This window comes from Typha latifolia, chromosome 5 (genome assembly GCF_019914945.1).
Source record: "Typha latifolia isolate L0001 chromosome 5, TyphaL0001v2, whole genome shotgun sequence".
Classification (NCBI taxonomy): Eukaryota; Viridiplantae; Streptophyta; class Magnoliopsida; order Poales; family Typhaceae; genus Typha; species Typha latifolia.
The window spans coordinates 818,878-845,637 of NC_133090.1; the positions used below are offsets into that span (position 1 = coordinate 818,878).

Genomic DNA, 26,760 nt, shown 5'->3' on the forward strand with positions numbered 1-26,760 from the left:
AAATACCCACCTTCACAAATTTGAAAGACAGCAAACCATAGCTTCCTTTGAAGACTTCAATCTCTAGTCAGCACTCAAAGTTTTTTAGTTATGGCTAAAGCTTCAATTAGCTTCAAGAGAGCAGACAGCCTTGCTGATAGCATGCCTGATGCATTGAGACAAAGCCGGTATCAGATGAAGCGGTGCTTCGCACGGTAATGTGGCGTTTCTATCCATTAATGGAACACTTCTATTGAGTTATGATTAGGTTTCATGGGTGAATGGTCTCATGAGAATATTATCATCTTTGAGTTGAATTTTTAGGTATGTCTCGAAAGGCAAGAGGCTCATGAAGAACCAACAGTTGATGGAAGAGTTGGAGAAATCGATGGACGATAAGGTTGAGAAGGATAAGCTTATGGAAGGCTTTCTGGGTTACATCATTTGTTGCACACAGGTAAAGCCTTCATCTTGATTCCTTGAAGCACCTTTTGCATCAATAAGACATAAAATGCATGTAATTTTTACAAGAATTACCATGTTATGGTGGCAGGAGGCAGTAGTTCTTCCTCCATTCGTCGCGTTTGCGGTCAGACCGCACCCAGGAATTTGGGAGTATGTCAAGGTCCACTCTGAGGACCTGTCGGTCGAAGGGATCACGACTTCAGAATACCTAAAGTTCAAAGAAAGTGTATATGATGAGCAATGGTATAACAATTTTGATCATTGAGAATTTACAGATGGATGTGATAATGTGATTTGATGATCTATAAGGGCCTTGGAGTTGCACTTATTCATGTGTAAATTGCAGGGCAAAGGATGAGCTTGCACTAGAGGTGGATTTTGGAGCTCTTGATCTATCAACTCCTCACCTAACCTTACCCTCATCAATAGGGAAAGGAATGCAGTTTGTATCTAAATTCTTATCTTCCAAGCTGAGCGAAAAGTCCACGAGCATTAAGCCGCTGTTGGACTACTTACTCGCACTTAATTACCGCGGAGAAGTAAGCAATTCATAGTACTAAGCTAGCGCCAATGAATTTAGAATGAATCATTTCAGATACTCTAAACTGAACTGCTGAATTTTTCAGAAACTAATGATCAATGACACCCTCAACACCGTCGACAAACTTCAGACAGCCCTACTGCTAGCTGAAGTCTTTGTCAGCGGGCTCCCGAAAGCCACACCATTCCAGAAATTTGCACTAAGGTGATTTGCTTTGCATTCTAAACAAAATCTTGCATATATAACATAAAAAATATGCTAAAGATCCAATTCATGTCTGCAGATTTGAAGAGTGGGGCTTGGAGAAAGGATGGGGTGATACTGCAGAAAGAGTTAAGGAGACATTGAATTGTCTGTCAGAGGTGCTTCAAGCACCAGATCCATCAAACATGGAAAAATTCTTCAGTAGAGTACCAACCATATTTAGCATTGTGATCCTCTCTCCCCATGGCTATTTCGGGCAAGAGAGTGTGCTCGGTTTGCCTGATACAGGAGGACAGGTAAACCGAAAATAATTGCATTGAACCATGTATCAAATTTGCAGGCAAAATTAACAAAAAATCTTTGGTTAACAGGTTGTTTACATTCTAGACCAAGTTAGAGGCTTTGAGGAAGAATTGCTGCTCAGGATCAAGCAACAGGGTTTGACTGTAAAACCTCAGATTATTGTGGTAAAAGTTATAATTGGTCCTTTGCATTTTGAATCTCACTCACTCATTGCATGAAGAACTTTATCTGATGATAAGAAAAAAAAAAAGGAAGCATCTAATGGTAGTTTGCTCACTATTCTGCAGCTAACAAGGTTGATACCAGAAGCCAAGGGAACTAAATGCAATCAAGAACTAGAGCCAGTTCTCAACACGATGCATTCGTACATCCTTCGTGTGCCTTTTAGAACAGAAAATGAAATTCTTCGCCCGTGGGTGTCTCGCTTCGATATCTACCCTTATCTTGAGAGATTTGCTCAGGTATGTAGCTGATGCAATCTTTTTCAGTAATTCCTACGTGTATAGAATGTTTCCTTTGAGCACTAATTCTTGTGGATTCACAGGATGCTACTGCCAAAGTTCTCGACATCTTGGAAGGAAAACCAGACTTGATTATTGGGAATTATTCAGATGGAAACTTGGTTGCGTCTCTCATGTCAACCAAACTTGGAATCACACAGGTACTGCAATGGATGGTTATTATTACCCCTTCTACCTATAGAATGTTTTTGTTCCCCCTTCGACGCAATCTAATTGTCTTTTACGATGATCAAACAACAAGGCAACAATTGCGCATGCTCTTGAAAAGACAAAGTATGAAGATTCTGATGTTAAGTGGAAGGCACTGGATCAGAAATACCATTTCTCATGCCAATTCACTGCTGATATGATTGCAATGAACACTAGTGATTTCATCATCACCAGTACATACCAAGAAATTGCTGGAAGGTTAGGAAACCAAAATTTTCACTTTGATTGAAACCATGAAGTTCTCGAAAATTTATCGGTACCTTGACGATGCAGTAAGGATAAGCCTGGACAGTATGAAAGCCACAACGCATTTACGATGCCAGGCCTATGTCGTTTTGCCTCGGGCATCAACGTCTTCGATCCAAAGTTTAACATAGCTGCCCCTGGAGCCGATCAATCGGTCTACTTCCCCTACACACAAAAACCGAAGCGCCTGATTTCGTTGCATCCTGAGATTGAAGAGCTACTCTATAGCAAAGTTGACAATGATGAGCATATGTCAGTCTCTCAGCGTAGCCTTTCATTGGCATTTCTTCACTTTCTTGATGCAACTAATAATACTTTGAACTTTACTTGATACAGAGGGTTCCTAGCAGACAGAAAGAAGCCTATCATATTCTCCATGGCGAGGCTGGACACAGTGAAGAACATTACTGGATTGGTTGAGTGGTATTGTAAGAACAAGAGGCTCAGGGACCTTGTGAACCTCGTCGTGGTGGCTGGCTTCTTCGACCCAGCAAAATCCAAGGACAGAGAAGAGATCAGTGAAATCAAGAAGATGCATTCCCTGATTGAAACATACCAATTGATGGGTCAGATGCGCTGGATTGCAGCACAGACCGATCGAGTTCGCAACGGTGAGCTATACCGCTGCATTGCAGACACTAAAGGAGCCTTTATTCAGGTCAGATCACTACCATTTCTTCATGTCACAACCAACCAATATGAAGATAACTGAATTGCTTATAAATATACATTTTCGGCAGCCTGCACTATATGAAGCATTTGGCCTAACAGTTATTGAGGCAATGAACTGTGGGCTACCAACATTTGCAACAAATCAGGGAGGGCCAGCAGAGATCATAGTTGATGGAGTCTCTGGTTTCCACATTAATCCAACCAACGGCGAAGAATCAAGCAAAAAGATTGCAGACTTCTTCGAGAAATGCAGGGACGATCCTAGTTACTGGAACAAGATGTCCACCGCCGGCCTCCAACGTATCTATGAATGGTAATCTAGATCAGTAATATGTCACAATTAATTGATTTGCCAATACAATACTATTGTCCTGGTAACTATCTGGCAATTAAATGCAGCTATACTTGGAAGATCTACGCGAGTAAAGTGTTGACAATGGGATCAATCTACGGCTTCTGGAGGCAAATGAACAAGGAGGAGAAGCAAGCCAAGCAGAGATATCTGCAGCTATTCTACAATCTTCATTTCAGAAACTTAGTGAGTTTATTTCTGACATTAGTAAACTATATATATGTGTGTGTGTGTGTGTGTGTGTGTGTGTGTGTGTGTGTGTGTGATATATAGAATTCGATCTTCTTCTTTTCTCTTTTCTTTTTTGCAGGCAAAGACAGTGCCAATAGCTAGCAATCAAGTTCAGCAGCCTGAGGTGGGCAAGACATCAACTAGCATTGTACCAAAAGAACAACCAAAACCAAGGCAAGTCTGCCCATTATTACGAATTTATACAAAGAAACCCAGGCGAAGCAACTGACTGATAAAAATTCAATCTATCTTTAACTGCTGCAGACGAACGCCATCTGTGTTACAGAGGTCAGATTCAATCTCATTTTTAACTGTCCAATTGCTTCCCTTTATCCACATATTGTGATGCATTAATCCATCTCCCTCTATCTTAATTTGCATGGTCTCAGGTATATAACAGGCTTCTTCACACCAAAGTAGCCGCCCAATAAATAATCTACCGGAGATGAATATTAGTGGAGGTTATCGTATCAAAAGTTGAGATTCTTTTATTCGTGTTCGTTTGTGATGACAAAGTTGTAACAAAATATAAGTCAATAATGTTACTGAAATTGATTGAATAATGGATTGGATCTTTTATGAATAAATAATCAGTGTTGCAATATGCACGATCATCTCCTTGTGTCATAATTCTTCACAGCAGTACTTTCGCAAATGGATTGGATCTTTTATTTTTATTTTTGTTTTGAAATCTCCTACCCGTGGAGTAGATTTGACATGACTATTTAGCACTTGATTAAATAAATAAAAAAAACGTGAATTTAATGCTGTTTCTTGACATAAAGAATGGGATTCTCTCTTATCTTGTCGAAATAAATACATAATCTAAGTACGTTGCATGCTCCAAACCAATGGGATGCGGACGAGTATCAAGACGCAGGAAATTAGTGCATCCAGTGGGTTGCGTCTAAACTCTAAAGGCATTTAACTGTTTAAGGTGGAGGGTGACGTAGCTCACCGCCGACCCTTGCTGGTGGTCTTCGTGTTCTACGCACCCGTACAATGGACCTTTTTATGGGACCTACATGGGCCTCTGCGACACGTCGACGGACCCCACATGGATCTCTCGGACACGTGCCGGCCAACCACTCGTCCCCGGGCAGCTCCACGAGCTTCCCATGTGATAACCCTATCTACTTGTATATCCGCCCGCCATTGGGCCTCCCTCCCTCCACGTGTCCTTCCGCTTCCCCTCCCTCTCGATTTCCTTAGCCCAACATAAGACCATGAGAGAGAGGAGAGAGAGAGGAAGTGGCACTAGCACCACAGACACAAGGAAGAGTCTTGTAATTTTTTCTCCTCCTTTTGATGTTGATCTGAAGAGCAGTTTTGGGCTCTTTGTGCTTTTGGTGAATGGTTTGGAGTGATAAGAGGTGAGTGGCCATGAAACTTCCCATCAAAGTGGGTTTCTTTAGAAATTTTCTGAGTACATTCTGTGGAATAATAAGATGTTTAGCTTCGTGGAATCTTTTATAGCTATGCATATTTATAGTGGTGGGTAGTGGAGCACTAATGTTGTTGCTGGAGTGGGAACTCTGATCATTTCTAACTTTAGACTGTTCTATTGCTGTTCTTTTGGTTTGCTCTCCCTCCACTATCTTGCTTCTGTTATTCTTCTTCCTGCAAGAAAAAAAGGTGAGATTTTTTGGTTGCGAGTAGATTGGTTCCACTTGGTAGTTTGTTCTGCAAGCCTTAAATTCGTAACAAAATTGTCATGGAAAGTTTGTTTGTATGAGATTTCTCTGAAGAATATTTGATTAATGTTAAATTTTTGCAGGGAATCTCCAACTCAAGAGTATCTCCTGTGAAGCTAATTAGAGGATCCAGTGATTTGCTTGTGTTAATAGTGATGTCATCAGTAGAATAAATGAGCTAGGTAGCTATAGAGGAGAAGCGAAGCGCTTGAATCGTTCTCAATGGCTGTTGCGATATTGGGTGTAGCCTGGCTTGTCGACACCTCTGCTTCTGTTGGATTCTCTGATGTAATCCGAGAAGGAGGGTTTCTCTCTGATGGTTCAAAATCGATTGGGAGAATTTTGGATCCAAGACACAATAGCAAGTTTCAGAGGAAGAAACGAAGATGGAGTCTTTGCTCACTGTATGCCGACTCCAAGTATGCTTGTGTCAGCTTTGAGCCAGAGGATAGCAGAAATTTGCCCATATATTCAAGTTTAGTAGTAAATTCAAGTTTAGTAGCAAATCCAGCAGGAGAACTTGCAATTTCTTCAGAGCAGAAGGTGTATGATGTGGTCTTGAAACAAGCAGCCTTGGTGAAGAGGCAGTTGAGTCCAAACACTGCTCTTGATGTGAAGCCAGACTTGGCTATTCCAGGAACCTTGAACTTGTTGAATGAAGCGTATAATAGATGTGGAGAAGTTTGTGCAGAATATGCAAAGACTTTTTACCTTGGTTAGTCCTGAATAAAGCTTATGGTCTTCTTTACTTGAATCCATTCTGGACTTGGTTGCTGTTTGCAATAATAGATGTATGCATGTCTGAATCAGATTATAATATACCTATATAAATTGCTCAGGCAACTAATAGATCACTTCTTATGGCAGGGACACTTCTGATGACTCCTGAAAGAAGGCGAGCAATCTGGGCAATATATGGTAATGGATCAATTTGCTTGACAGATAAACTAATTCTTTCTTTAGTTTCTCACCTCATGGATCTAACTCGAAACCTTATCTATCCCTTTGTACTTTTTTCCTTGAAATTTGTAACATTTTATATTTTCAAGAAAAATGCAAAAACCAATTGTTACAACAGTGATTGAATTTTTCCAGGCACAGTGTATGGGTTTATTGCATTTAACCTTTAAAAACGTCATAGATTGGTTACTTCAAGTAGAAAACGCTGAATAGTTTAGCAGTTTCTAGCTTTCAGTTGGCGTGGTGAAAAGACAACAAATTTCACAAATACTTAGTAGGATTACCTATTCCGAGAGTATCATGGTTTACAGTATATCTACTTTGGAGGAAAGAATCTGTTTTACCAGATATTTCTTGCTGGAATTGTGTTCTTACATTACGTTGTCTATAAGTCGTTTATGTAAAAAAAAATGCAGTTTAGCTTTGATTATTTATGGGAGATGTCTGCAAATCCGAGAAGCTGAAATCAACTGCTCTTCACTCAAAAGGGAATAGAATGCCATAGATAGAACCAGAAACACTTGAACTATATACTTTAGTTTGCCTTCTAGAAGATACTTTGATAAAATATGATCATATTGATGCTTCTATAAAATATGACCTTGTTTGTTCAACAAAAGCACTGTGTGGATGTGCAGTAGATCTTTTATTAGATTCGAGTCAATGCTCAGTTAATGGTATAGGTGATTCTTGCTGATAGAGACCTATTACCTATCCCAACTTTGCTTTGATCCAATGCTTGATTTATTATTCTCCCTTGCTTTAAAAATTAAAACTTATTACTGCAGGTTGCAGAATGAACCTGAAGAGCTTAGTCTAAAATAGACTTCATTGTCTGATGCCCCTTTTAGATGTGAGATTAATCTTCCTTTGGCTTGCCTTAAACAACTACTTTAAGGATGAAGAGAAGTTCCTAAACGAAAAGTTGTCATATTATTCTCTCTTGTCTAGAGGACTTAATTTTTATACTTACATAAGCGTAAATTTTAACTTATAGCTTATAATAAGTCCCTATATATCTTAATTTTGGCTTTAGTGAGGATCTTGTCTTCAATTTCTGAACGGTCTATGTCTGAGAGTTCTTATCTTTGGATTATGGCCTACCCAACACATATTGTGAGAAAATTCTTAGACAATGATGAAGATTATGTTTTCTGATGAGTAAAATCCTTTAAGCAGTTCATTTCCAGATCTTGCATCATAATTTGTGGTAGCATTAGTATTCAAGGCAGCTATCTAGCTTATAAGAAGTAAAATAATTCTTGTAGGCCTCTTGTATAATTCAGAAACTTAATGTTCATCATATATTCATGCAGTCTGGTGCAGGAGGACCGATGAGCTTGTGGATGGGCCTAATGCCTCCCATATTACACCTTCAGCTCTGGATAGATGGGAGTCGAGGTTGGAGGATCTTTTCGCAGGTCGTTCTTATGACATGCTTGATGCTGCTCTCTCAGACACTGTCACAAAGTTCCCTGTTGACATCCAGGCATCTCTCTTTAACATTTAAATGGACACGAGTAAACTTGTATGACTTTGTTGGTCCATTACCTTATAGATTGTGTTCAATTTGATCAGCCATTCAAGGACATGATTGAAGGGATGAGGATGGACCTCAAGAAATCAAGATACAAAAACTTCGATGAGCTCTATCTCTACTGCTACTATGTAGCTGGAACAGTGGGGCTAATGAGTGTTCCTGTGATGGGTATTGCCCCAGAATCCGAAGCCACAACTGAGAGTGTCTACAGTGCAGCTTTGGCTTTAGGAATCGCGAACCAGCTCACCAACATCCTTAGGGATGTAGGAGAAGAGTAAGTGAGATCAAAACCAGCTCACGAACAACCTATTATTTTCACATAATTTTGAAGATAATTTTTGCAAATGTAATGAAAAAAATAGTCGATTTCGATTTTTTGATTATATCATTTACTTCCCTGCTACATCAGCTGCTGTTCTCTAATGTCCGGTACAAAGTCTAAAACTACTAACATGCATCTTTCTATTGTTTTACTCAATGGCGATTTTTTTTTCAGTGCAAGACGAGGGAGGATATATCTACCACAAGATGAGCTCGCGCAGGCTGGGCTTTCGGACGAGGACATATTTAAAGGGAAGGTGACCGACAGATGGCGGAGCTTCATGAAGAGCCAGATCAAGAGGGCCAGGATGTTCTTCCAGGAAGCAGAGAAAGGTGTGACCGAGCTCAGCCAAGCTAGTAGGTGGCCTGTAAGTTTCAGAAACTCTCTCTTCTGAATTTGGACATATGCAATGCATGATGCATATGTGGTTCTACTTCTTTGATTACTTAATATGAAATTGAAGTGTGGTACCACTTCCATTGACCCATATCTGATGTCATGTTAATCATCTCCTTTTACTAAACAAACATCATTGTCTTGCTCTAGTGAACTGTATACATCTCAATTTTTAAGGCAAAGATCTTTGAAAAGCATCCATTAATTTATTCCTTTGTTAACTTAATCGTACTTAACTAAATGCCAACACACATAACATCCCAACAAGTATTCCATTGTCAGTACTACTACTTCAGAAACTATTATGCGAACTGTGAGAAGGAAAATTATTTTTCTTCATTTGTAGGCTAAGTTTTTTGTATCTTTTTCCTGAACTTCATCATCGGACATGTCGATCCTCCAATGCTCGAATTCTTATTTGGCGATATATATATATTTTCGGAACGATGCTAATACTTAAATTTGCAGGTGTGGGCTTCTCTACTATTGTACAGGCAAATCCTTGATGAGATTGAGGCAAATGACTACAACAACTTTACAAAGAGAGCATATGTGAGCAAAGTCAAGAAGCTAATGGCATTGCCTATGGCTTATGGGAGATCATTACTCCCCCCATCTTCTCTGAAACAATCATCAATACTAAAAGCATAAGTAGAGCAAGATTGCCATATAAGACCAATGTATCAATGATGTATGAAGAATTTGTTGACTTAGAATAGTTTGGAATGGATGGCAGTGTTCTCTGTGTCTACCTTCTTTTCCATTGTTTTTTTAAGCCATGTAAAGTGATGGAGGGGAAAGGAATATAATTCAATCTCACTGTATACTTGCTGTGGGTCATTAAGAATTTTTAACTTTGTTCATATTGAGCTCTTTAGAGCTCATAGATGATACATTCTTTAATGGAAGCAACTTGTAGAATATGAGCAATCTAAAGGAGGATTAGTTGGTTAGGTGCAAAATCTTGGAAAGTAGATTGCATTGCATCATTGCTGTGTGACTCATATAGTCATATGGAATTTTATATTTTGATACTTCTTTTTTATTTAATTGAGCACCGTATTAAATTTGACTAATTGTTCAATATATATATCCTATGAGCTCATATATATATATAAAAGATATAAAACCAAAAATCTTATTATTATTATTATTATTATTATTATTATTATTATCTGATAAGATAGATGTTTTTTAAATCTCTTATGTTACTCAATCTGCTTGGAAAGTTATTCATCTTTTACTTTGTTTTGTTTTGTTTTTTTAAACAAGTTAAGAAGTTGTTCATCAGCTCTAGCGATTAGTTCAATCTCTTTGCTTCTCTCTCTTCCACCACTCCAATCCACTCTCCACAAGCAAATGGCGGCGGCGGCGACGGCGGCGTGCAAGGCCACATCATTTCGGTCAAATCACCCCCGTCCATCCCACTTAAACCATTCCTTGCGCCGCTCCTTCACCATCCGATGTTCTTCTTCGTCCTCCTCACCTAAAACTTCCACGACCCTAACCCTAACACCCACCACCATCGCCGGTGAGCCATCTCCAGTCTGCTCCTCCCTCACCTCCTTCGCCCCGGCCACCGTCGCCAACCTCGGTCCCGGTTTCGACTTCCTTGGCTGCGCTGTCGATGGCCTCGGCGACACCGTCACCGTATCGGTGGATCCCTCCGTCGAGCCGGGAACCCTCTCCATCTCCTCCATATCCGGCGCCCCCAAGCTTAGCCGCAACCCCCTCTGGAACTGCGCCGGCATCGCCGGCATCGCCGCCATGCGCCTCCTCGGTATCCGATCCGTCGGCCTTTCTCTCCACCTCTCCAAGGGACTCCCCCTCGGCAGCGGCCTCGGGTCCAGCGCAGCCAGCGCGGCCGCCGCTGCCGTCGCCGTCAACGAGCTCTTCGGCGGGCCCCTTTCCCCCTCCGACCTTGTCCTCGCCGGCCTCGAGTCCGAGAAAAAGGTCAGCGGCTACCACGCCGACAATATCGCCCCTGCCATCCTCGGCGGCTTCATCCTCATCCGCAGCTACGACCCCCTGGAGCTCATACAACTCCAGTTCCCCGCGAACCAGGATCTCTGCTTCGTGCTTGTGAGCCCGGAATTCGAGGCGCCGACGAAGAAGATGCGGGAGGTGCTGCCGGCTGACGTGCCGATGAAGGAGCACGTGCGGAACTCGAGCCAGGCGGCGGCGCTGACGGCCGCGGTGGTGCTGGGGGACGTGAGGATGCTGGGGTCCGCCATGTCAGCGGACGGGATCGTGGAACCAAGGAGAGCGCCGTTGATCCCGGGGATGGTCGGGGTGAAGAAGGCCGCAGTGGAGGCCGGGGCGTTCGGGTGCACAATTAGTGGCGCAGGACCCACAGCAGTTGCGGTGATCGATGATGAGGAGAAAGGGAAGGAGATCGGCGAGAGGATGGTGACTGCGTTCATGAGGGAGGGGGGTTTGAAGGCGAAGATGACGGTGGCGAAGCTTGATAGGGTTGGAGCGAGAGTCATCAGCAAGAGTGCATAATAGAAGGTAATCTTTGTTGCTTTAGCATATGAGGTTGTAATCTAGTGTTAGATTTAAACCATATAGAATGTATTGGATGTCTAGTTATCGATGATGATTAGGTAGAGTCTCTGAATTTGGTGAGTTACTAATGGCTATAATATTGCTCCTGTTCTTGAGGATTTGTGGTTCGAAACTTACACAAAGTTGCTCCTCTTCTTGGACATCTGTTGTGTTCTTATAACAGGCAAAGTTGGCATACAATCTGTCTTTTCTTAAGGTGATAATCAATCTCAAGCAATTCTTTCTGGGGATGGAAATATTTCAAATATTCTAGTAGATCTTGTCGACTGTCTTCATATAGATTTCACAACTGGAAACAAAAGGAAAAACTTGTACTGTTTTAGGATGAAATATGTGACTTTATTTATCTCTATCCCATATTGCTGGTTTGAAGAAGAATAGGGCAAATGCAAGATTTTCTTTCTTTTAGACATAGGGAAATGAAGTTCTCTTTTTCGTGTTTGACATTTTTCCTGACAACCTAGCCATCATAAATTGAGATTATTAATCCTGATTGTGAATGTTAAATTGCTACAACCTACCTATGGGTGCTTAAGAGCGGTTACTTTGTCTATACGGCAATTTGGTTTGAGTATAAGTTTCAAAGATATAGAAGTTACATGAACATGTAATTCAATACAAAAGGGCATCAGTTAATTGAAAGTCCTGGTGATTCTATCGAATAAGTTTATTCAACTTCCCATGATCTCGTCAAGCCAAGGAGAAATAGATCTTTTTGAAGAAGAGTGGAGCATACAGTCTTATTAACCACCTTGTTCTCAAGCCAAACTATGCTTATGTGCTTATGGACGCTTTACTTATTTCTAGAATAAACTATACTTGAATCTTCTCCAATGCTAGAGATGTTTCATATCTTATGGTCACCTTAATATATGGATCTACTGTTAGTTGAAACTTTAGATTTTTTTATATTATTAAGGTTTGGAAATCATGATAGGTTGGTAGTTTAGTGAAGCTAGTTATCTAAGTGCTTTTTATGTGGACACCTTGTCCAGAGTGCAATCTCACATGCTATTTCTTTGTTTGACTAGTTTTCATTTTCATATTAGAATGAAATGCTCTTCCTATAGTGAGATTTGCATGCATATTTATTTATTTATTTATATTTCATCATTGGCGTGATGCAATTGAAAGAGAAGAAGAGATGAGTAGGAGCAAACTGGAGATTCTGCATATATGAAGAACCAGACGAAACAACTATCTGACAATGGAAGTGTTGGACTTTTTATCACAGTTCTCCAAATCTCTTTTCAAGATAAATGTTGCCCTTCTATCAATTTCATGGACATGTTTATTTGGTAGAATCCCGTGAAGTCAGGGTCCTGGACATGTCATATTATGATATTCATCAGGGTAGCGGATCCTCTTCGCTAATGTTTCCGATCATTCTTAGGATTTTATTTCCTGGTTTATTGCTAAGAGTTGTAGATTTCCTTACCTTTAATTTTGAAAATTTATGTAGCTGAATGTTCTAACAACTTTATTGGATTTACATTTTGATTGAAACCATTCGAGTATTTTCAATGTTTTACGCTGTTATCTGTATCAAATTGTCATATTTTTGCATAACCAACAGTGAAGAACTGCTGAGCGTAGATATATCTGGTAACTTTCTGGGAAAATCAACAATTAGGCCTTAAACTTTGTGTTGATTGCAGTCATTATTTCGTCAGTAGGAACTGTGCCATACCATGGCTTTCTGCAGTTTGACACCTCTTTTGATTTTTAATTGCAGATCTTAAGCGATTGCATTGCCATTCTCAGGGATCTACGTTGGATTTCATCCTCCCTTTTTCCTCCAGAATCAGACATGCACAGAGACCTGGTAGAGACCATGGAAAATGCTTTCCAATTCTTGTCCTAATTAGCCAAGCTGGAGAGCTTAGAGATTATCCCAGGATAAGATAACAAAAATTGTAATGCAGTTAATCGCCAGAATAATTCAGCTAACTTGGTGATTGGTGCTCGTCTTCCTTTGTTTGATTGCAATAATTCTCTTCTATTAATTGTTATCTGCGTGAGAAATACTTGAAAAACTCTATTATTATGTGCTTCTAATTTATGCTGTGGAAATGAAGAGAGGCTTGTCTGTTATCAGTACTGTTCTGCTGCATTCTTCACCTTGGATTATGTCACATTATCACAGAGTCAGTGTCTCAGTGATGTCTCTTTATGTAACCTTTTCTATGACTCTAGTAAAAAGAATAATAATATCATATATGCCATAAAAGCCCTTTTCTAGAAATCTATTTCATTTAGGGGTTTTTCTCTTGTATGAAATGTCTCGTTATGTAACCTTTTCATGGATTTTGAAGGTAAAAAATTTTCACAATGATAATTTTATTGCACAAAATTGCTAAGGCAAGTATGAATACATAGTTTAGACAGCTGAACTAATCTTTCTAAAAATTATATCACACTAAATTTAAATTATGCACATATAATATTTTGTTAATTTTTTTTATATCAAATATTAACCATAATATTAACAGGAGAATCAAATTCATTACTTTTATTGTCGTGAGATGTTTTTAGAGAGGAAAGAGGATGATAAATTAAAAAAAAAAAATGGAAATATTTTTAGCTATCTTTTTATACTCCGCAAGGGCGGGAGGATAACGCTTCACTTTTTCTAGGGTTTCCTCTCAATTCTTGTCTCTCTTCGAGGAGAGAACTATGGAGACTTCTCTAAGGCTGGCCGGCGATTCTAAGAACCTAAGGATTCACGCCAAGGAGAAGCTCCCCTTAAACTCCCAAACGCTCTTGCAGGTCCCCTCTTCTCCTTTCTCTGTAATCCAGTTGATCTACACTCTCTTTTCCCACTCAGTAATGCTAGAATCTGTGCTGGTTGAAGTAATTATCTCCTAAAAATCCAATCCTTTTGGAAACAAATGATGTTTCTAATGCTGGGAATATTATTCTCGATTTCTCTTTTAAGAATGTGTTTATTGACAGGCTCATGGAGAAATAGATACCAGCTCCGGGGCTCCAAGTTACCTTGCTCTGATCATAAGGCGGTTTTATCCAGAGGTAGTATTTCTAAGTGAAGCATGCCCTCATGATTAAATGTTATTTGGTGGTGAAAAACGAGTGCTTTTTTTTTCCTGTGTGTGCCTTGATGTGTAGCTATCAGCGAATATAGGAGTAGGGGTTCAGCTGGACGGAGGTAATGACTTTGTTTACAACGTTCGTGGGAAAAAGGCGTTTCTGATCACACAGACTGGTAGAGTGGGTATCAACATTAAAGGGAGGTGTATTGGTGATAAAGAATTTAAGCTGGTTAGTTTCCTCGACTACTATGTAACACTACTAAGTTAATGTTGGTTGTGCATTTGTTGATGTACCACGTTTGCCCTTTTTATTAGATCATTTGGTTGAGTTGAGTTGTGGCATTACGGTCAGCTAAAATTGCAATTCTAGTGAAGTATCAATTCCCAGGTTTTGGTCTTGTGATGAAATGTTACTGTGATATTGTCAATCTGAGGAATGGTTGATGGTGATTCTGCCCCCCATGTTGAATCAAGTTATATTATGCTTGGACTTTGTAATGTTAATCCCATTGTGATAGTTAATGTTTCTTAATTGTTTGATTCCGCGGCATAGAAAGGAGTAGAGGGAAGGAATAGAGTGTTTAGTCTTCTAACCTCCGATTAATGACAATTGACATGTGATGCATTTCTTATAGCCCCGATATCACTAGAGATAATCCTCGTACATATCTGAGGGCTTTACTTTTGATGTTATTACTAATTTCTGCAATTTTTTAAACATTAATTTGACCAGACCTGTACTTCGCTGAAAATTGCCATCATCTAGCTTCTTGATTACTTCCAGATGGCTTCTAGTGGGTAACTTTTTTGTCATTTCATCAATTCTAATTCCGTCTGGTACTGTAATGTCAGCCGCTCTTGCTAGTCAATACAGAAGTTGGATAGTCAAAATTTTAACTGGTAATCCATATCGGAGGGTAAACTGTTCAAAAAATAAACCAATACTTTGACTATGTAGCTTGTATGCATGGGGATTCCAATGTCCATAGTTTCTAGTTGGCCATTCCTGTAACCTAAGAGTAAAAAACAAATGTTGCTGACAAAAAGTAAGGTGATGCCTGCTATGGTTCTGCGTTGTGCTTTTGTTTAATTACTCGTCAAGTAGTGTTATTGCCAAGCAGAGAATTGTAAATTGTACTTTTATCACTGTCTACTCATACTGATTATTCAGTTATCATTCAGAATCTAAAGGTTGCTAGCGAAATTCATTAATATTCTGATTTTTAATATAGGCGAAGAAAAGCGGTGCTGTCGAATTGGCTTGGAGCATATTCAATTTTCAGAACGACCAAGACGTGAGGCTTAAAGTTGGTTATGAGTTTTTTGACAAGGTATGCTTCTATCAAACCGTAAACTTGTGTCTATGGCAATATAACAATTAGTGATGCTCAGATACTTTGAATATAAAATTCTACTCAAACTTATGTTTAACTATATTCTTTTACCAATAACAGACTTTGTTAGTTGAGAAGTATTATTATTTGTAGCAGACTTTGTCTTTAGTATGTTTAATTATAGGTATTGCATTTGTTTTAGGTAAACACACACGCTTTGAATGCTTATGCCTCTTGATTGTTATACATTGTTTTGCTTGTATATGAGAAATTTCAAAAGTATCTTTGTTGCACTGACCTATTTAAAGTTAACTATATAATGACAACAATAATGAGTAACTGAGGTTTTGCTTGTGAATTGTTGAAATTGGATTACTATATGGCCAATAAACGCCTATGTGACATCTCCAATATTTGCAACTGAGTAGTGACAGCAAGATGCAAGCCGGTATTCTGGGCTTATGTATCTGTCTGATAGAGTTCATTTGGGTGATGACAGACCTTTTTACCCATTTGATGTGCCTAGGCAACATCAAACTCTATAGAGTAATATTGGCAACGATGGACCTTCGATTTGAACGGCGCCCATCTTTTTACTAATTTTTTCAGAAGCTATTGAGATGTCAAAGCCCCAATCTCACATCTTGAGATACTTCCTATGTTAGAAATTTCACCAGGAAGTAGCAATCAGCAGCAGGGGATGGTGTAGGACAAAGTAGGTCCTACTATATGACGGTAGACCTTCTGATAGAGATAAATAAAGTGACGAGAAAAGGTAGAAGATGAAGAAAATAAGAGAGAAAGGAAATTAATATTTTAGAGAGAGATAATAGATACTTAGCTAGGAAGGAAGAGAGAGAGATAAGGCCAAAAGAAACTCTTTTTTAATAAATCCATCATATTTTTGTTAAATGTTTGAGCATCTAATAGCCTTTTATTGGAAGACCCTAACCTAAAACAAACTTTTAATCTAGTAGGACTCTTTATATAAAAACAAACCCTAATCTAGACTTTTTAGGACTCCTTCAAAATAATAAACGTCCGCACTATTCACCCGTACAGTACCTGATGCTACAGTATATTAAAAAAAAGAAATAAAACTAATAAACCAAAGTCTAAAACTGTATAAAATCTACTAGACTTTCGTCCTCTACTAAGGAGAACCAGCTTTTACTTGCTTCCAATATTGCTAACAAAATGAGCCAGATCAAAACCTTAATTTCAAATCGTGAGGTTATATGCTTTTAGCTACATTAGGCATATGAGGATGGTAGAGACCGGTAAGTAGCAGCAGCAAGAAAACAGTTTTTGGCACATTTTCTCGCATTAAGGGGCAGAAAAGGGAGAAATTACAAACTATCATATAACAGTAAGTAGTAAACAAATGAAAGAATTAACTAAGGTTGTTCTTCTGTTTCATTGCACTATCAAGGGTAATGAATTGCTCACTCATCTAGGCATTCTTTGTAGAAGCATATTATTGATGAATACGCTAGTTAAGTGTATAAATTGGAAAGGGCATATCAGGACAGGATTTTGAAGTTCTGCTGTTTCTCTTCTCTCACTTGTGTCACCTTGTTGGAATGATTCAGGAGAAATGTTGTCAAAAGTAGTTACAATAATGCTTCATGTTTTGTTCAAATACACTACTGACAAATGGATGTGAGTTTTACAAGTAGCTTGGAAGACAATTTTGGACTTGATACTAGCAAATCTAGTAAAGGGTTGATCATGAACAAACTCATTTTGGAAAGGCTATGCCCGTCCACAGATGATATCAAAACCAATATATGCGCTAATAGATACACATTTCTGTGTATATGTACATATGGACTGATGGACATTTCTATATAGGCGCTTATCTTAGGTACTTATCTTTCCATTCTATATGTCAAGATCTACCACATCGATTATTCTACTTCATTTCACACTTAAAGTTTTGATGTCGAGGAGCTTGAATTAATTATGAAAAGGAAAGGTAGTATTCATCATAACAAAATTTGTTGTGCCATTAATTGTTCTCTCTTTGCCTAGTCATTATAAATTTGCATGTATTATGAGGAAAGGATAAGAGCAACAAGGAATGCACCTGTTGATGTCTTTTTGACTCTCAGGAACTAATTTTTGCAACCCTTTCTGTTAATTTCAGGTGCCTTACTTCCAACTAAGGGAAAATAATTGGACCCTCAATGCTTGCATGAATGGCAAATGGAATGTAAGATTCGATTTATAATTCTTTGGAGTTTTATCTTTGACGAGAGTGAGTGGATGAAGAAGGGACGTAAAAATCCATTTGTAGTAAGGTGTTTTTTTCTGCTGTGTTTGACATATAAGGGTAATTTAGATGAATGAATGATACTGCACACCTCCTATGGTGGACAAATTATATGTTGAATTTTAGCTGCTATTTTTTTTTTCTTGCCTTTCTTACTTACAGCTAAATGTTAGAAATGCTTAATCTTGATTTTTGGTATAGTAATCTTAATTATCAAAATCGGATTGGACAATGGCTCAATTAGAGGTCGTCGGGTCGCTGAGTTATTGGTCGGTTTATCTATGAATATTTTTAATATTTAAATAGTATATATTATAGTTTTAAATAATTTTCAAAAATTAAAAATATCTAAAAAGCAATAGAATTGTGTTTCTTTCCATTAATCAGTCATTTTTAAAGTAACATTTATGTATTAGTACGTCAAATCATATGTCTTATATAAAACAAAATCTTAATTACACTTTTACTATTTAGAAATATAATTATTTGGAAAATTTGAGCAAACTCAATCAATTTACAAAAACTCTATAAACAAACTCGTTCGCCGTCGGTCGATCGATTTACTAGTCTAACCACCTGGTCTTATAATAATTATGATAATAATGCCGAATCCTGGGTAGATTGTTTCAGTGCCAAATCACTAGCAAAATGAAAAATGCTCTCCATAAATTCTTGAGTGGCGAAGTTCTTCGCGCTATTATTTACCATCTCATAAAGTGAAGGATTTTTCTTGGATTATGTTTCAAAGTTGTCCTCTTTTATCATTTCATTTCCAGTGGGCGATGCCTGTTTTAGACATTGAGTGTCTCAAAATTTCAACAAGAGATTCAAGTGAGCAATCCATGCCCACTTTGCTGTGATCACTATTGGAACCTAAGAGCCATCCTCTTTGTACCCCCTCTTTGTAACCTTTTTTTGCCCATAGATTTATGGTGAGTCCTATGAAGGAAACTGTTTCTTTTCCTTTCGAGAAGTGAGAATTTAACGGTATCCCAATTAAAATGATAACGGCTAGAATTTATTTGAGAACTATTTCATTGGCATTGTTATTTCCACTCTTAGACAGGGCATCTTAGGGCAGGTTTCAAAAGGTGATCATCTTTGGGTCCACAGTTAGATTCCCTCAATCCCTTTTCCCTGTGGCACTAAAAAATATCCTTCTCTTAAGGATTGGGATTTGAGAAATATCTCATCCAACTTGGTTGATGAGTAGGCCAAGGTTACCCTTTACCTTTTTGATTTTGATTGTATCTGGATAAGAAGAGAAAGGAGAGGAAGCATGATTAAAATGAAGAACACATGCTGCAGTGAAGGGGGAAAAAAAAAGAAGAATATGAAGAAGAAAAAGGTTTCTCCACTGATACCTTATTTATAAGCAAGAGAGACTATGCCACTCTCTCTCTCTCATACATCTCTTTGCAACTTGCTAAGTTATACAATTGGCCCCATCCAGTGGTAATCTTGTTCATAGTGGCTTTTATCCAAATCTATCTCCTTGGGCATGGAGGGTTAGAAAGCTATGTCACTAGAGCTATCACTTTTCTTATGAACAGTTTGAGTCACTATCTAGCACTTGTTTCAGCTCACTTGGCTTAGAAAGTGAAAGTGCAGATGCTTCTGGTTCAGCTTTATGGACTAGGTAACATGAAGCAACAGCAGCTTGTGATATTTAATAAATAAGTCGTGTTCGTGTTCAGCTGAGCTCGAGAGTAGGTTTGTTCGGGTAAATCTCGAGCTTATTTTATTTTTTAATAATATCAATAAAGCAATGAGACATCGATGACAAATAGTATTCAAATCGGATTAGTCTCATTTCAAGTATGTCGCTTTAGTTTGATGGATTGAGTTTGAGTAGATAAGTCCTAAAAATTTATTTTATAAATTTAAGTAACAAAATTATTGCTTAAATAAGATTTATAAAATTTAAACAACATCAAGATAAATTCCCCCCTATTCATTTTCCTCTTCCATCTCTCGCTTTGCGCTCTTCGTTGACCTTCCTTCGGATGAGTATAGATGAAAGGAGGAAGAAGAAGAAGAATAATAATATTTCGATTTTCAAGTTTACTGAGCTCCGGGCCTAGGGTTTGTATTTAGGCTCGACCCACCCCGGCCTGGCCCAACCCAAGGAGCAGCCCTACCAATTTACCGGTGCATAGGATCTAATTCTAATTTTATATGATTCCATCCCTTATCTATTGTTTCTGAAGATAACTCCCTTATATATAATAATCCTATTACTAAAACTTAGAATAAAAGCCTTCTTTATTCCACTCCTATCCGGCTATCCCTATCCCTTCCCTCAGTTTCCCACTAATTCTTCCGCCTATAAAACCCCACTCCCTCCAAACACCCTATAGAAACCCCCCCTTCCCTCTCTCTCTCTCTTGAATGCTACAATGCCTTCTTCCTCAAGACTACTACTCCAATCCGCCGTCCACTCTCCGGCGGCGGATCCGCCCACTCCCCTCGCCATCGTCGACTCCGACGTCGTCGTCATCCTCGCCGCCCTCCTATGCGCCCTCATCTCCGTCGTCGGCCTCGCCCTCGTCGCCCGCTGCGCCTGGCTCCGCCGCTCCTCTTCTTCCTCCCCCTCCTCATCTACACCACCACCACCACCTCCTCCCAGCAAAGGGCTCAAGAAGAAGGCTCTCCAATCCCTCCCCACCGTCACCTTCTCCGCCGGAGAGGTGAAGATCGCCGAGTGCCCGATCTGCCTCGCCGAGTTCGCGGAGGGGGAGGAGATCCGGATCTTGCCGCGCTGCGGCCACGGATTCCACGCCGCCTGCGTCGACACGTGGCTCGGGTCCCACGCCTCGTGCCCCTCTTGCCGCCGGACCCTGTTGGTCCCCGCCGCCGCCTCCTCCCGGTGCCGGACGTGCGGTGCCAATTCCGACGAGGCTCATCCGGCGCCGGCGCCGGCGGAGGCAGTGGTGCTGGAAGTTAGGGAGGAGGGGAGTTGTGGAAGGTTCTTGCCTTAAAGCTGTTTGATAATTTGATCCCTTCTTTTCTCTTTTTCTTCTTATTGTTGGTTTTTTGAGTGTCTGTTGTATTACTTTTTTTTTTTTTTTTTTTTTTTAATTTCTTTTGCGAAATGAAAATAGAGCAGGGTTTGACATTTTAATACATTGTCCTGTTATGAAAAGGATTCAAGCATAATACTTGGTAAGAAATGGGGAAAATAGTTAACAAAAAAGAATTAATACTCTTATAGTTGATCAAAGAGAAAGGATAAAGGATAAATTTATCTGTGACTGAAAAAAGCTAATTGGATCCGCCGAGGATTGTTATGATGATTACTTAATTACAGAGTCAAAATACACACGTTTAACTCTTACGAAATCCCATCTTAAAAATTATTCCATTTAGGTTTAGATTCTACACAGCATTTCTAAATCAAATGATAGGTATATGCAATTGAAACTAGTTAACTATAATTACTTGCCCATATTTGTTTTTCTTCTAGAAATTAGAAAATTAATAGACTTCCTAGAAACTCTATAGCTGCTTATTTTAATTTGCCATAGACCACACAACATTCCATGATGTTTCCTTAAGCATATACTAATCTATCGTATCATGTCAAATCTATGAGATTATTTTATTGGGCCGCCCAATTTAAAAAAATAGGGAGGGAAGGATTGCATTTTATCTCCTATTATTTAAGTCAATTCCGTGAAATCTTAATTTGATCAAATTAGCGATCAAATTTAAAGATCCCCGTTAGAGTCAATGTTGTGAAAGTTCTAATAAGTTTTCAAACGCGCATCTAAAATAATATCGATCAAATTTTGTATAACAAATATATATTTTTGTTATTTTAAATTCAATTAGTATTATTTTAGATGTATTAAAAAGTTTATTAAATTCTTTAAAACTGTCTCTAATAAGAATCTTTAAATTCGATCTCTAACCGGACCACAAAAGATTATACGCTTAAATTGAAAGTATAAAAGAACTTCATAGGATAAAACCAAATCATAAGGGGTTAAAGTGTAATTAACCATTTCTTATATTTTTATTTTAGAATTCAAACACGTTTTCTCTACTTTATTAGCACTTAAGTGGGATTAGGGGTGTCCTAAAACTTCCATCTTGCATTAATCCTTTCCAAGGTGGCAAAATAAATTAGGTCAGCTTGTAACTTTAGAGCACCGAAATGTATGACCACCACCACCCATTTGACTTAATTCCTTCGAGGTAATAGGAGATCCCGAAAGATATGTTTGTCTACTTCTCTTTAATTCGTAGCCGATCTTTTTTGTTTCAACTCTGGAAGGTTGACTTGCTAGTGAAGTGTATCAACTGGAAGGAGTCCTTGATGGAGACCAAATCATTTTAAAAATTAAATAAAAGTTGCAGCTTGTTGAGTTACATCATTCTCTACTGGTTCCACAATCCAAGTATGATGACAGTCAAATGAAAGCACTTTGTTTTGCAAAAGAGTGGCTTCTATCCTCTTACATAGATTCAAAAAGTATTCACCACTGACCACTTCTTTTTATATATCAATCTAATACTTAACTACTATAGATTGATTATAACCTTATAGCCCTGATTCCATTCTTCTTCAGAAACAGCAAAAGATGTTAAGACATTTTTAAGCTAGAACTATATTCACTTACCGTATCATCGTATCGTTCTCTGAATTTGTTTTGACTTTATTGCGACAAACCAATTCATCAATCATCATAGAAATAGGCATATCATAGTAATGGAATTACAAGGTATTTGGATGAAAACGATAGATGCAATCTGATTAAGCATCATAATATATTTTCTCATTGGTAAAGAATCTCAATAAGAAAAGAAAAGTTTTTGCAGCACACTTTCTAGGAAAAGTTTCTCAGCATAATTTACATTCACACATTGTTTACAACTTTCTAACATGAATTCAAGAGCAGAAACGAGTTTTAAAGGAAAGCTGAATACTTCCTATTCCTGCCTCAAATTACTCTACAGTAAAAAGGAACAGAGTACTAAACAGCTTCAAATCTCTTCTGTTCAAACTCTTTCTCAGCATAATTGTGGCCAAAGTTCCATTTCTGACCAGAGAAGTTTCGACCTTCACTTGGTTTTGTGCAAGCCCGTAGCTCCGATATTGAAGAATTCAATGATGACCTCAGGGGGAAGACCCTTTGTTTCAGGCACCCGGAAGTAAACAAGGAATAGTGCAATGCAACAGACAACTGCATAGATGCCAAAAACTCCAGCAAGGCCAATCGTGTTCAGCATCATAGGAAGGCTGTAGGTAACAATTATGTCTCCAATCCAGAATGAGAGAGAGCAAATGGCTACGCAAACACCACGGATCCTTGTCGGAAAAATCCCAGAGCAAAATATGTTAGGGATGGGGCTGAAGCCCATGACAAAACAGCAGAAGCAGACAATTACACTGGCGGTGGAAATAACAGCATGGACTATGGTTCCCAATTCCAAAATGTTAGCCAAAACCAGAATAAGAAGCGATACTAATCAAGATAGGGATAGTAGCCAGCAGAAGAGTCCTACGTTGTTGAATCAAGTTATTTTATAATGCAAGCCGTTTATCTGATAGTGAAGCAGCAAGAAATTTGGAAAGAAAGATTATTTGATCAAAAGAAGTTTTTTATGAAAGAGAACTAACCTTCTTCCAGATAAATCCATGAGCCTCATGGCAACACCTATGCAGGGAACCAACAAGGTAGTGAGAGCACTGATAAGAATGGATGCTGAATCAGAACTAATATTAATGCCCTCGAGAAGAACTCCGACACCTGCCTGCTCAAGAATTTGAGGGGTGTAATAGAGAAATCCCATTGATTCCTGAGAACTACAAAGAGAAGTAAAAAATCAGACGCAGTTCTACCTCAGTAAACAGCAACTTGAAAAACAAAGGTAGTTACACAAAGAATATGAACACAGGAAGAAAAGATTAGTACTTAATAGTCACCACATTCTTAGCTTCTATGTGAATCATAAATTTTACCCGTTGAAGAATTTGGATCACCATATCAGCAAGTAATGAATGCCTGATTTGCTGGCTCGAAAAGATCTCCCCATTTAGGTCCTTTACAAGCTGTTTCAGATGGATGAACCATTGCTGGTCCCAGTGGACACTGGCTCATGGTTTCCTTGGTACAAAGCATAGGCTGCCTGACCAGTGCTGCAGCAAGGATGCATCCTCCTGGGGTGTTGACTTCCATAAGAGGAACAAAGGAATCTCGTTGTGATCCAGGGATGCTCTCGACATAAATAGATTCTCTTAAGTCATCGTTCCTTCCTACCATCTGCATACTCTTCTACAGACCATTTCCAAACAAGTTGTCAACCACCTCCTATAGCTTCTACCTGCGCAAGGCTGCTATCATTTTGCAATATTAGAGTGCTGTCATGAGAACCATTTGGTGGCATTATGTCCTTTACTTCCATGTTAGTTGTTTGATGAGAAAGCAATGGAGTCCGTAATTTTTCGTTACAGTTACTTCCATCAGCATCAGACAAATAGCATTCAGCATCATCCCTGCAAACATTCTTCTGGTCCCACTGCTCAACTTTGTTTGCTGCTCTGCAACACTAAACATGCTGCCAAAATTCAGAAATAATGCACTTCACATGCTACCCATTTCAGGAAGCTTCTCATGGATGCTTCCAAAGAGAGTAACTACTGGGTCCATTAGCTGGTCTAATAAACTTCTGTGATGGGACGCAATGCCAACAGCACTTCCAAGAATATTTTGACCCATTAGAGGATAAGCAATTCAGGAGAGACCAGCTTCATGGCCATATAATATGACTTTGTCTTTCTCAGTAGTTCCTCCCTGTTCATCAGGGAGATCATTACCAGGGCTAAGCATGTATTTTTCCATGGATGTATCCCCACTGATTCCCAAACCTTCTATGGGAAGAGCCATATTCCCTGTGAATCAAGAAAGATTGACACTTTCTTATCACAAATTTAATATTTTGTTTTTCACAAGAACTTCTAAAGTAAATCTCTAAAAAAAAGGAAAAAATTCCTGGTCCAGAAGCAAATCATGCATTCTAATTTTTAAGAGTTATAAACATCAAAAGACGATTTATAGTTTTATAAATGCAGCTTGAGACAATGAAAACAGGTGGTGCTGAGGTGTTTTTAGTCTGTGCCAGATATATCTCTTGGAGAACTTTGGCCTAGAGAAACAATGCTAATACCTATTACTATTATTTCATGCTGGAGATGTTATTAAACACTTAGTTTTTCACATACATGTAAGATATGAATAACAAGTAGATGATAAAGTACTTCAAACAGCAATGTGGAATCATATGTTAATGTGTGCAAAAATACTTCAAGCATCACTAATCTGAGGCATCTTCTCTTCCCCATAGCCTCTGCAGAACATTTTTCGCCTCTTTCCTTCAGGCAAGTAGAATACCATCAATGCAAAGTACAAAAGTGAAGGAATGAAAATAACACCAAGCATGTCTCCAGATAGGATGGGGTCGTACAGTCATCCCAAAAATCATACAGTATAACAAGAACATCCCGCCAGAGCCAGTGAATTGTGGAAGGGTGTTTAGCAAACCGCTAATCTCCGGTGGGACTGTCTCCGATATGTATATCGAGAAGGAGAGTGACAGCCAAACTGGTTCCAAATCCATCAAAAAAGCCTTGCCAAGAGTAGGATGTAGACATTAGGAGACCATAACATAACCAAACAGCTAGCAAAGTACAGGACCGATGAGATAATTAAGGTAGGACTCAATCTAATACTGGTCCAAAAAAATGCTGTTATAATTGTGGAGCTGATAAGTGGCAGGGCTACGATTAATCCCTCAATAGTAGGTTCATTCTCCAAGTTAAACTCCCTCTTTATGTAAAGAATAGCTCCTGTCAGTAGATTATAAGCATGTTAACAAGGTTTGGTAAGAAAAAATGAAAAAGAAGTTATCAATCGTAGTATGATATCGGCACCAAATGTTCAGATGTTATACATAGACAAAAGTGAATACCTGCAATTGTAGCATTATCCCATCCCTGCAGCAAATTTCCAATTGATGCAGCGATGGCAACCAACACGGCTTCCCTGCATCGTTTCTAATTTCTAGAAGTAATTTCATCCTTTTCAAGGATAAGAATTCAACCTACAGTAAAAAGTACTTCTAAGACATCAAATAAAAATCTCTGAAAACAAAGCCAAAAATGGCTTTCTTAGAATCTATCAAGCAGCATAGTAGAAGAACAAGAACTAAAGCCAAATGATTGGAACATCAAACTAATTATGGAGGTGTCCTGAATCACACATACCCGTAATAACTTGATAGGAATCAGACCCAAAGTTAAATCCCATGGATCCGAAAAGCCTACTCTGGTAAGAAAGAAGACAAACAAGCCTTGTTTCTTTTTCCTACACTTCTCACTATTAGACACACGTACACTTCTATGTTCGAGCTTATCCTCTAGCGAATCCGGAGTAGAATGCTTCTCAGAAATCATTTCTCATTCATCTATCCCTTTCCACCGAACAAAAGATCTCACCTTTTTCTCCTTCCGAAATCCCCAGAAACAAACAGTTTGACAAGGGGCAAGAGAACAAAATTTATGTAATAAATTTATATTTTTTTTACTATCTTCGTCACCATTTTGACACTTGAATTCGTTTCTTATTCTTTCCACCGAGCAAAAGATCTCACCTTTTCCCAAGATTTGAGCTTAGAAATTAACGTCTAAAACCGGGTTGCATCCAAATCCCACGCAAATCACCCGAACAGCAGAGATATAATATAATTCTCGAGTCTACGCAAATCTCGAAGGCATTAATGGTTAAAAATGTGTTTAAAAGTTTTTATAAAAAATTTATTGCAAAATAGATGTCTTAACCAAAGATACTCTAATCACCAACTAATTACCAATTAGCAGATAATTACAAGTCGAA

General features: G+C 38.7%; 5 protein-coding genes and 1 pseudogene across 7 annotated transcripts; 5 read left to right on the plus strand and 1 right to left on the minus strand.

Moving 5' to 3' along the window:
• The first annotated feature begins 26 nt into the window (after positions 1–26).
• Positions 27–4,338, plus strand: LOC140789817 (sucrose synthase 7-like). Its single transcript, XM_073139664.1, has 17 exons — positions 27–194; positions 304–436; positions 533–687; positions 791–983; positions 1,071–1,189; positions 1,269–1,485; positions 1,561–1,656; positions 1,780–1,953; positions 2,037–2,153; positions 2,255–2,421; positions 2,497–2,721; positions 2,806–3,127; positions 3,210–3,454; positions 3,541–3,679; positions 3,804–3,898; positions 3,989–4,012; positions 4,114–4,338. The coding sequence occupies exons 1-17, from the start codon at positions 91–93 to the stop codon at positions 4,142–4,144; spliced, it is 2,556 nt and encodes an 851-aa protein (XP_072995765.1). The 5' UTR covers positions 27–90; the 3' UTR covers positions 4,145–4,338.
• Positions 4,339–4,899: 561 nt separating this feature from the next.
• Positions 4,900–9,557, plus strand: LOC140788754 (phytoene synthase 2, chloroplastic-like). 2 transcript variants are annotated; one of them, XM_073138180.1, is made up of 7 exons: positions 4,900–5,097; positions 5,502–6,133; positions 6,286–6,336; positions 7,695–7,867; positions 7,957–8,192; positions 8,415–8,607; positions 9,105–9,557. In XM_073138180.1, exons 2-7 carry the CDS (start codon positions 5,641–5,643, stop codon positions 9,285–9,287), a joined length of 1,329 nt encoding a protein of 442 aa, XP_072994281.1. In that variant the 5' UTR covers positions 4,900–5,097; positions 5,502–5,640; the 3' UTR covers positions 9,288–9,557. The 2 variants fall into 2 exon arrangements, with proteins under 2 accessions (XP_072994281.1, XP_072994282.1); XM_073138181.1 differs by lacking the exon at positions 4,900–5,097 and adding an exon at positions 5,218–5,359.
• A 284-nt stretch (positions 9,558–9,841) lies between these two features.
• LOC140788755 (homoserine kinase) lies at positions 9,842–13,301 on the plus strand. 2 transcript variants are annotated; one of them, XM_073138183.1, is made up of 2 exons: positions 9,842–11,147; positions 12,940–13,301. In XM_073138183.1, the coding sequence occupies exon 1, from the start codon at positions 9,996–9,998 to the stop codon at positions 11,139–11,141; it is 1,146 nt and encodes a 381-aa protein (XP_072994284.1). In that variant the 5' UTR covers positions 9,842–9,995; the 3' UTR covers positions 11,142–11,147; positions 12,940–13,301. The 2 variants fall into 2 exon arrangements, with proteins under 2 accessions (XP_072994284.1, XP_072994283.1); XM_073138182.1 differs by having other exon boundaries at positions 9,865–11,147; positions 12,969–13,301.
• A 516-nt stretch (positions 13,302–13,817) lies between these two features.
• Positions 13,818–18,005, plus strand: LOC140788756 (outer envelope pore protein 21B, chloroplastic-like). Its single transcript, XM_073138185.1, has 5 exons — positions 13,818–13,973; positions 14,160–14,234; positions 14,331–14,483; positions 15,487–15,585; positions 17,738–18,005. The coding sequence occupies exons 1-5, from the start codon at positions 13,881–13,883 to the stop codon at positions 17,819–17,821; spliced, it is 504 nt and encodes a 167-aa protein (XP_072994286.1). The 5' UTR covers positions 13,818–13,880; the 3' UTR covers positions 17,822–18,005.
• A 2,149-nt stretch (positions 18,006–20,154) lies between these two features.
• LOC140788757 (RING-H2 finger protein ATL80-like) lies at positions 20,155–20,987 on the plus strand. The gene has a single exon (XM_073138186.1). It carries the CDS (start codon positions 20,263–20,265, stop codon positions 20,842–20,844), a length of 582 nt encoding a protein of 193 aa, XP_072994287.1. The 5' UTR covers positions 20,155–20,262; the 3' UTR covers positions 20,845–20,987.
• Positions 20,988–22,593: 1,606 nt separating this feature from the next.
• Positions 22,594–26,641, minus strand: LOC140788240 (monosaccharide-sensing protein 2-like; annotated as a pseudogene).
• Between the last annotated feature and the right edge of the window lie 119 nt (positions 26,642–26,760).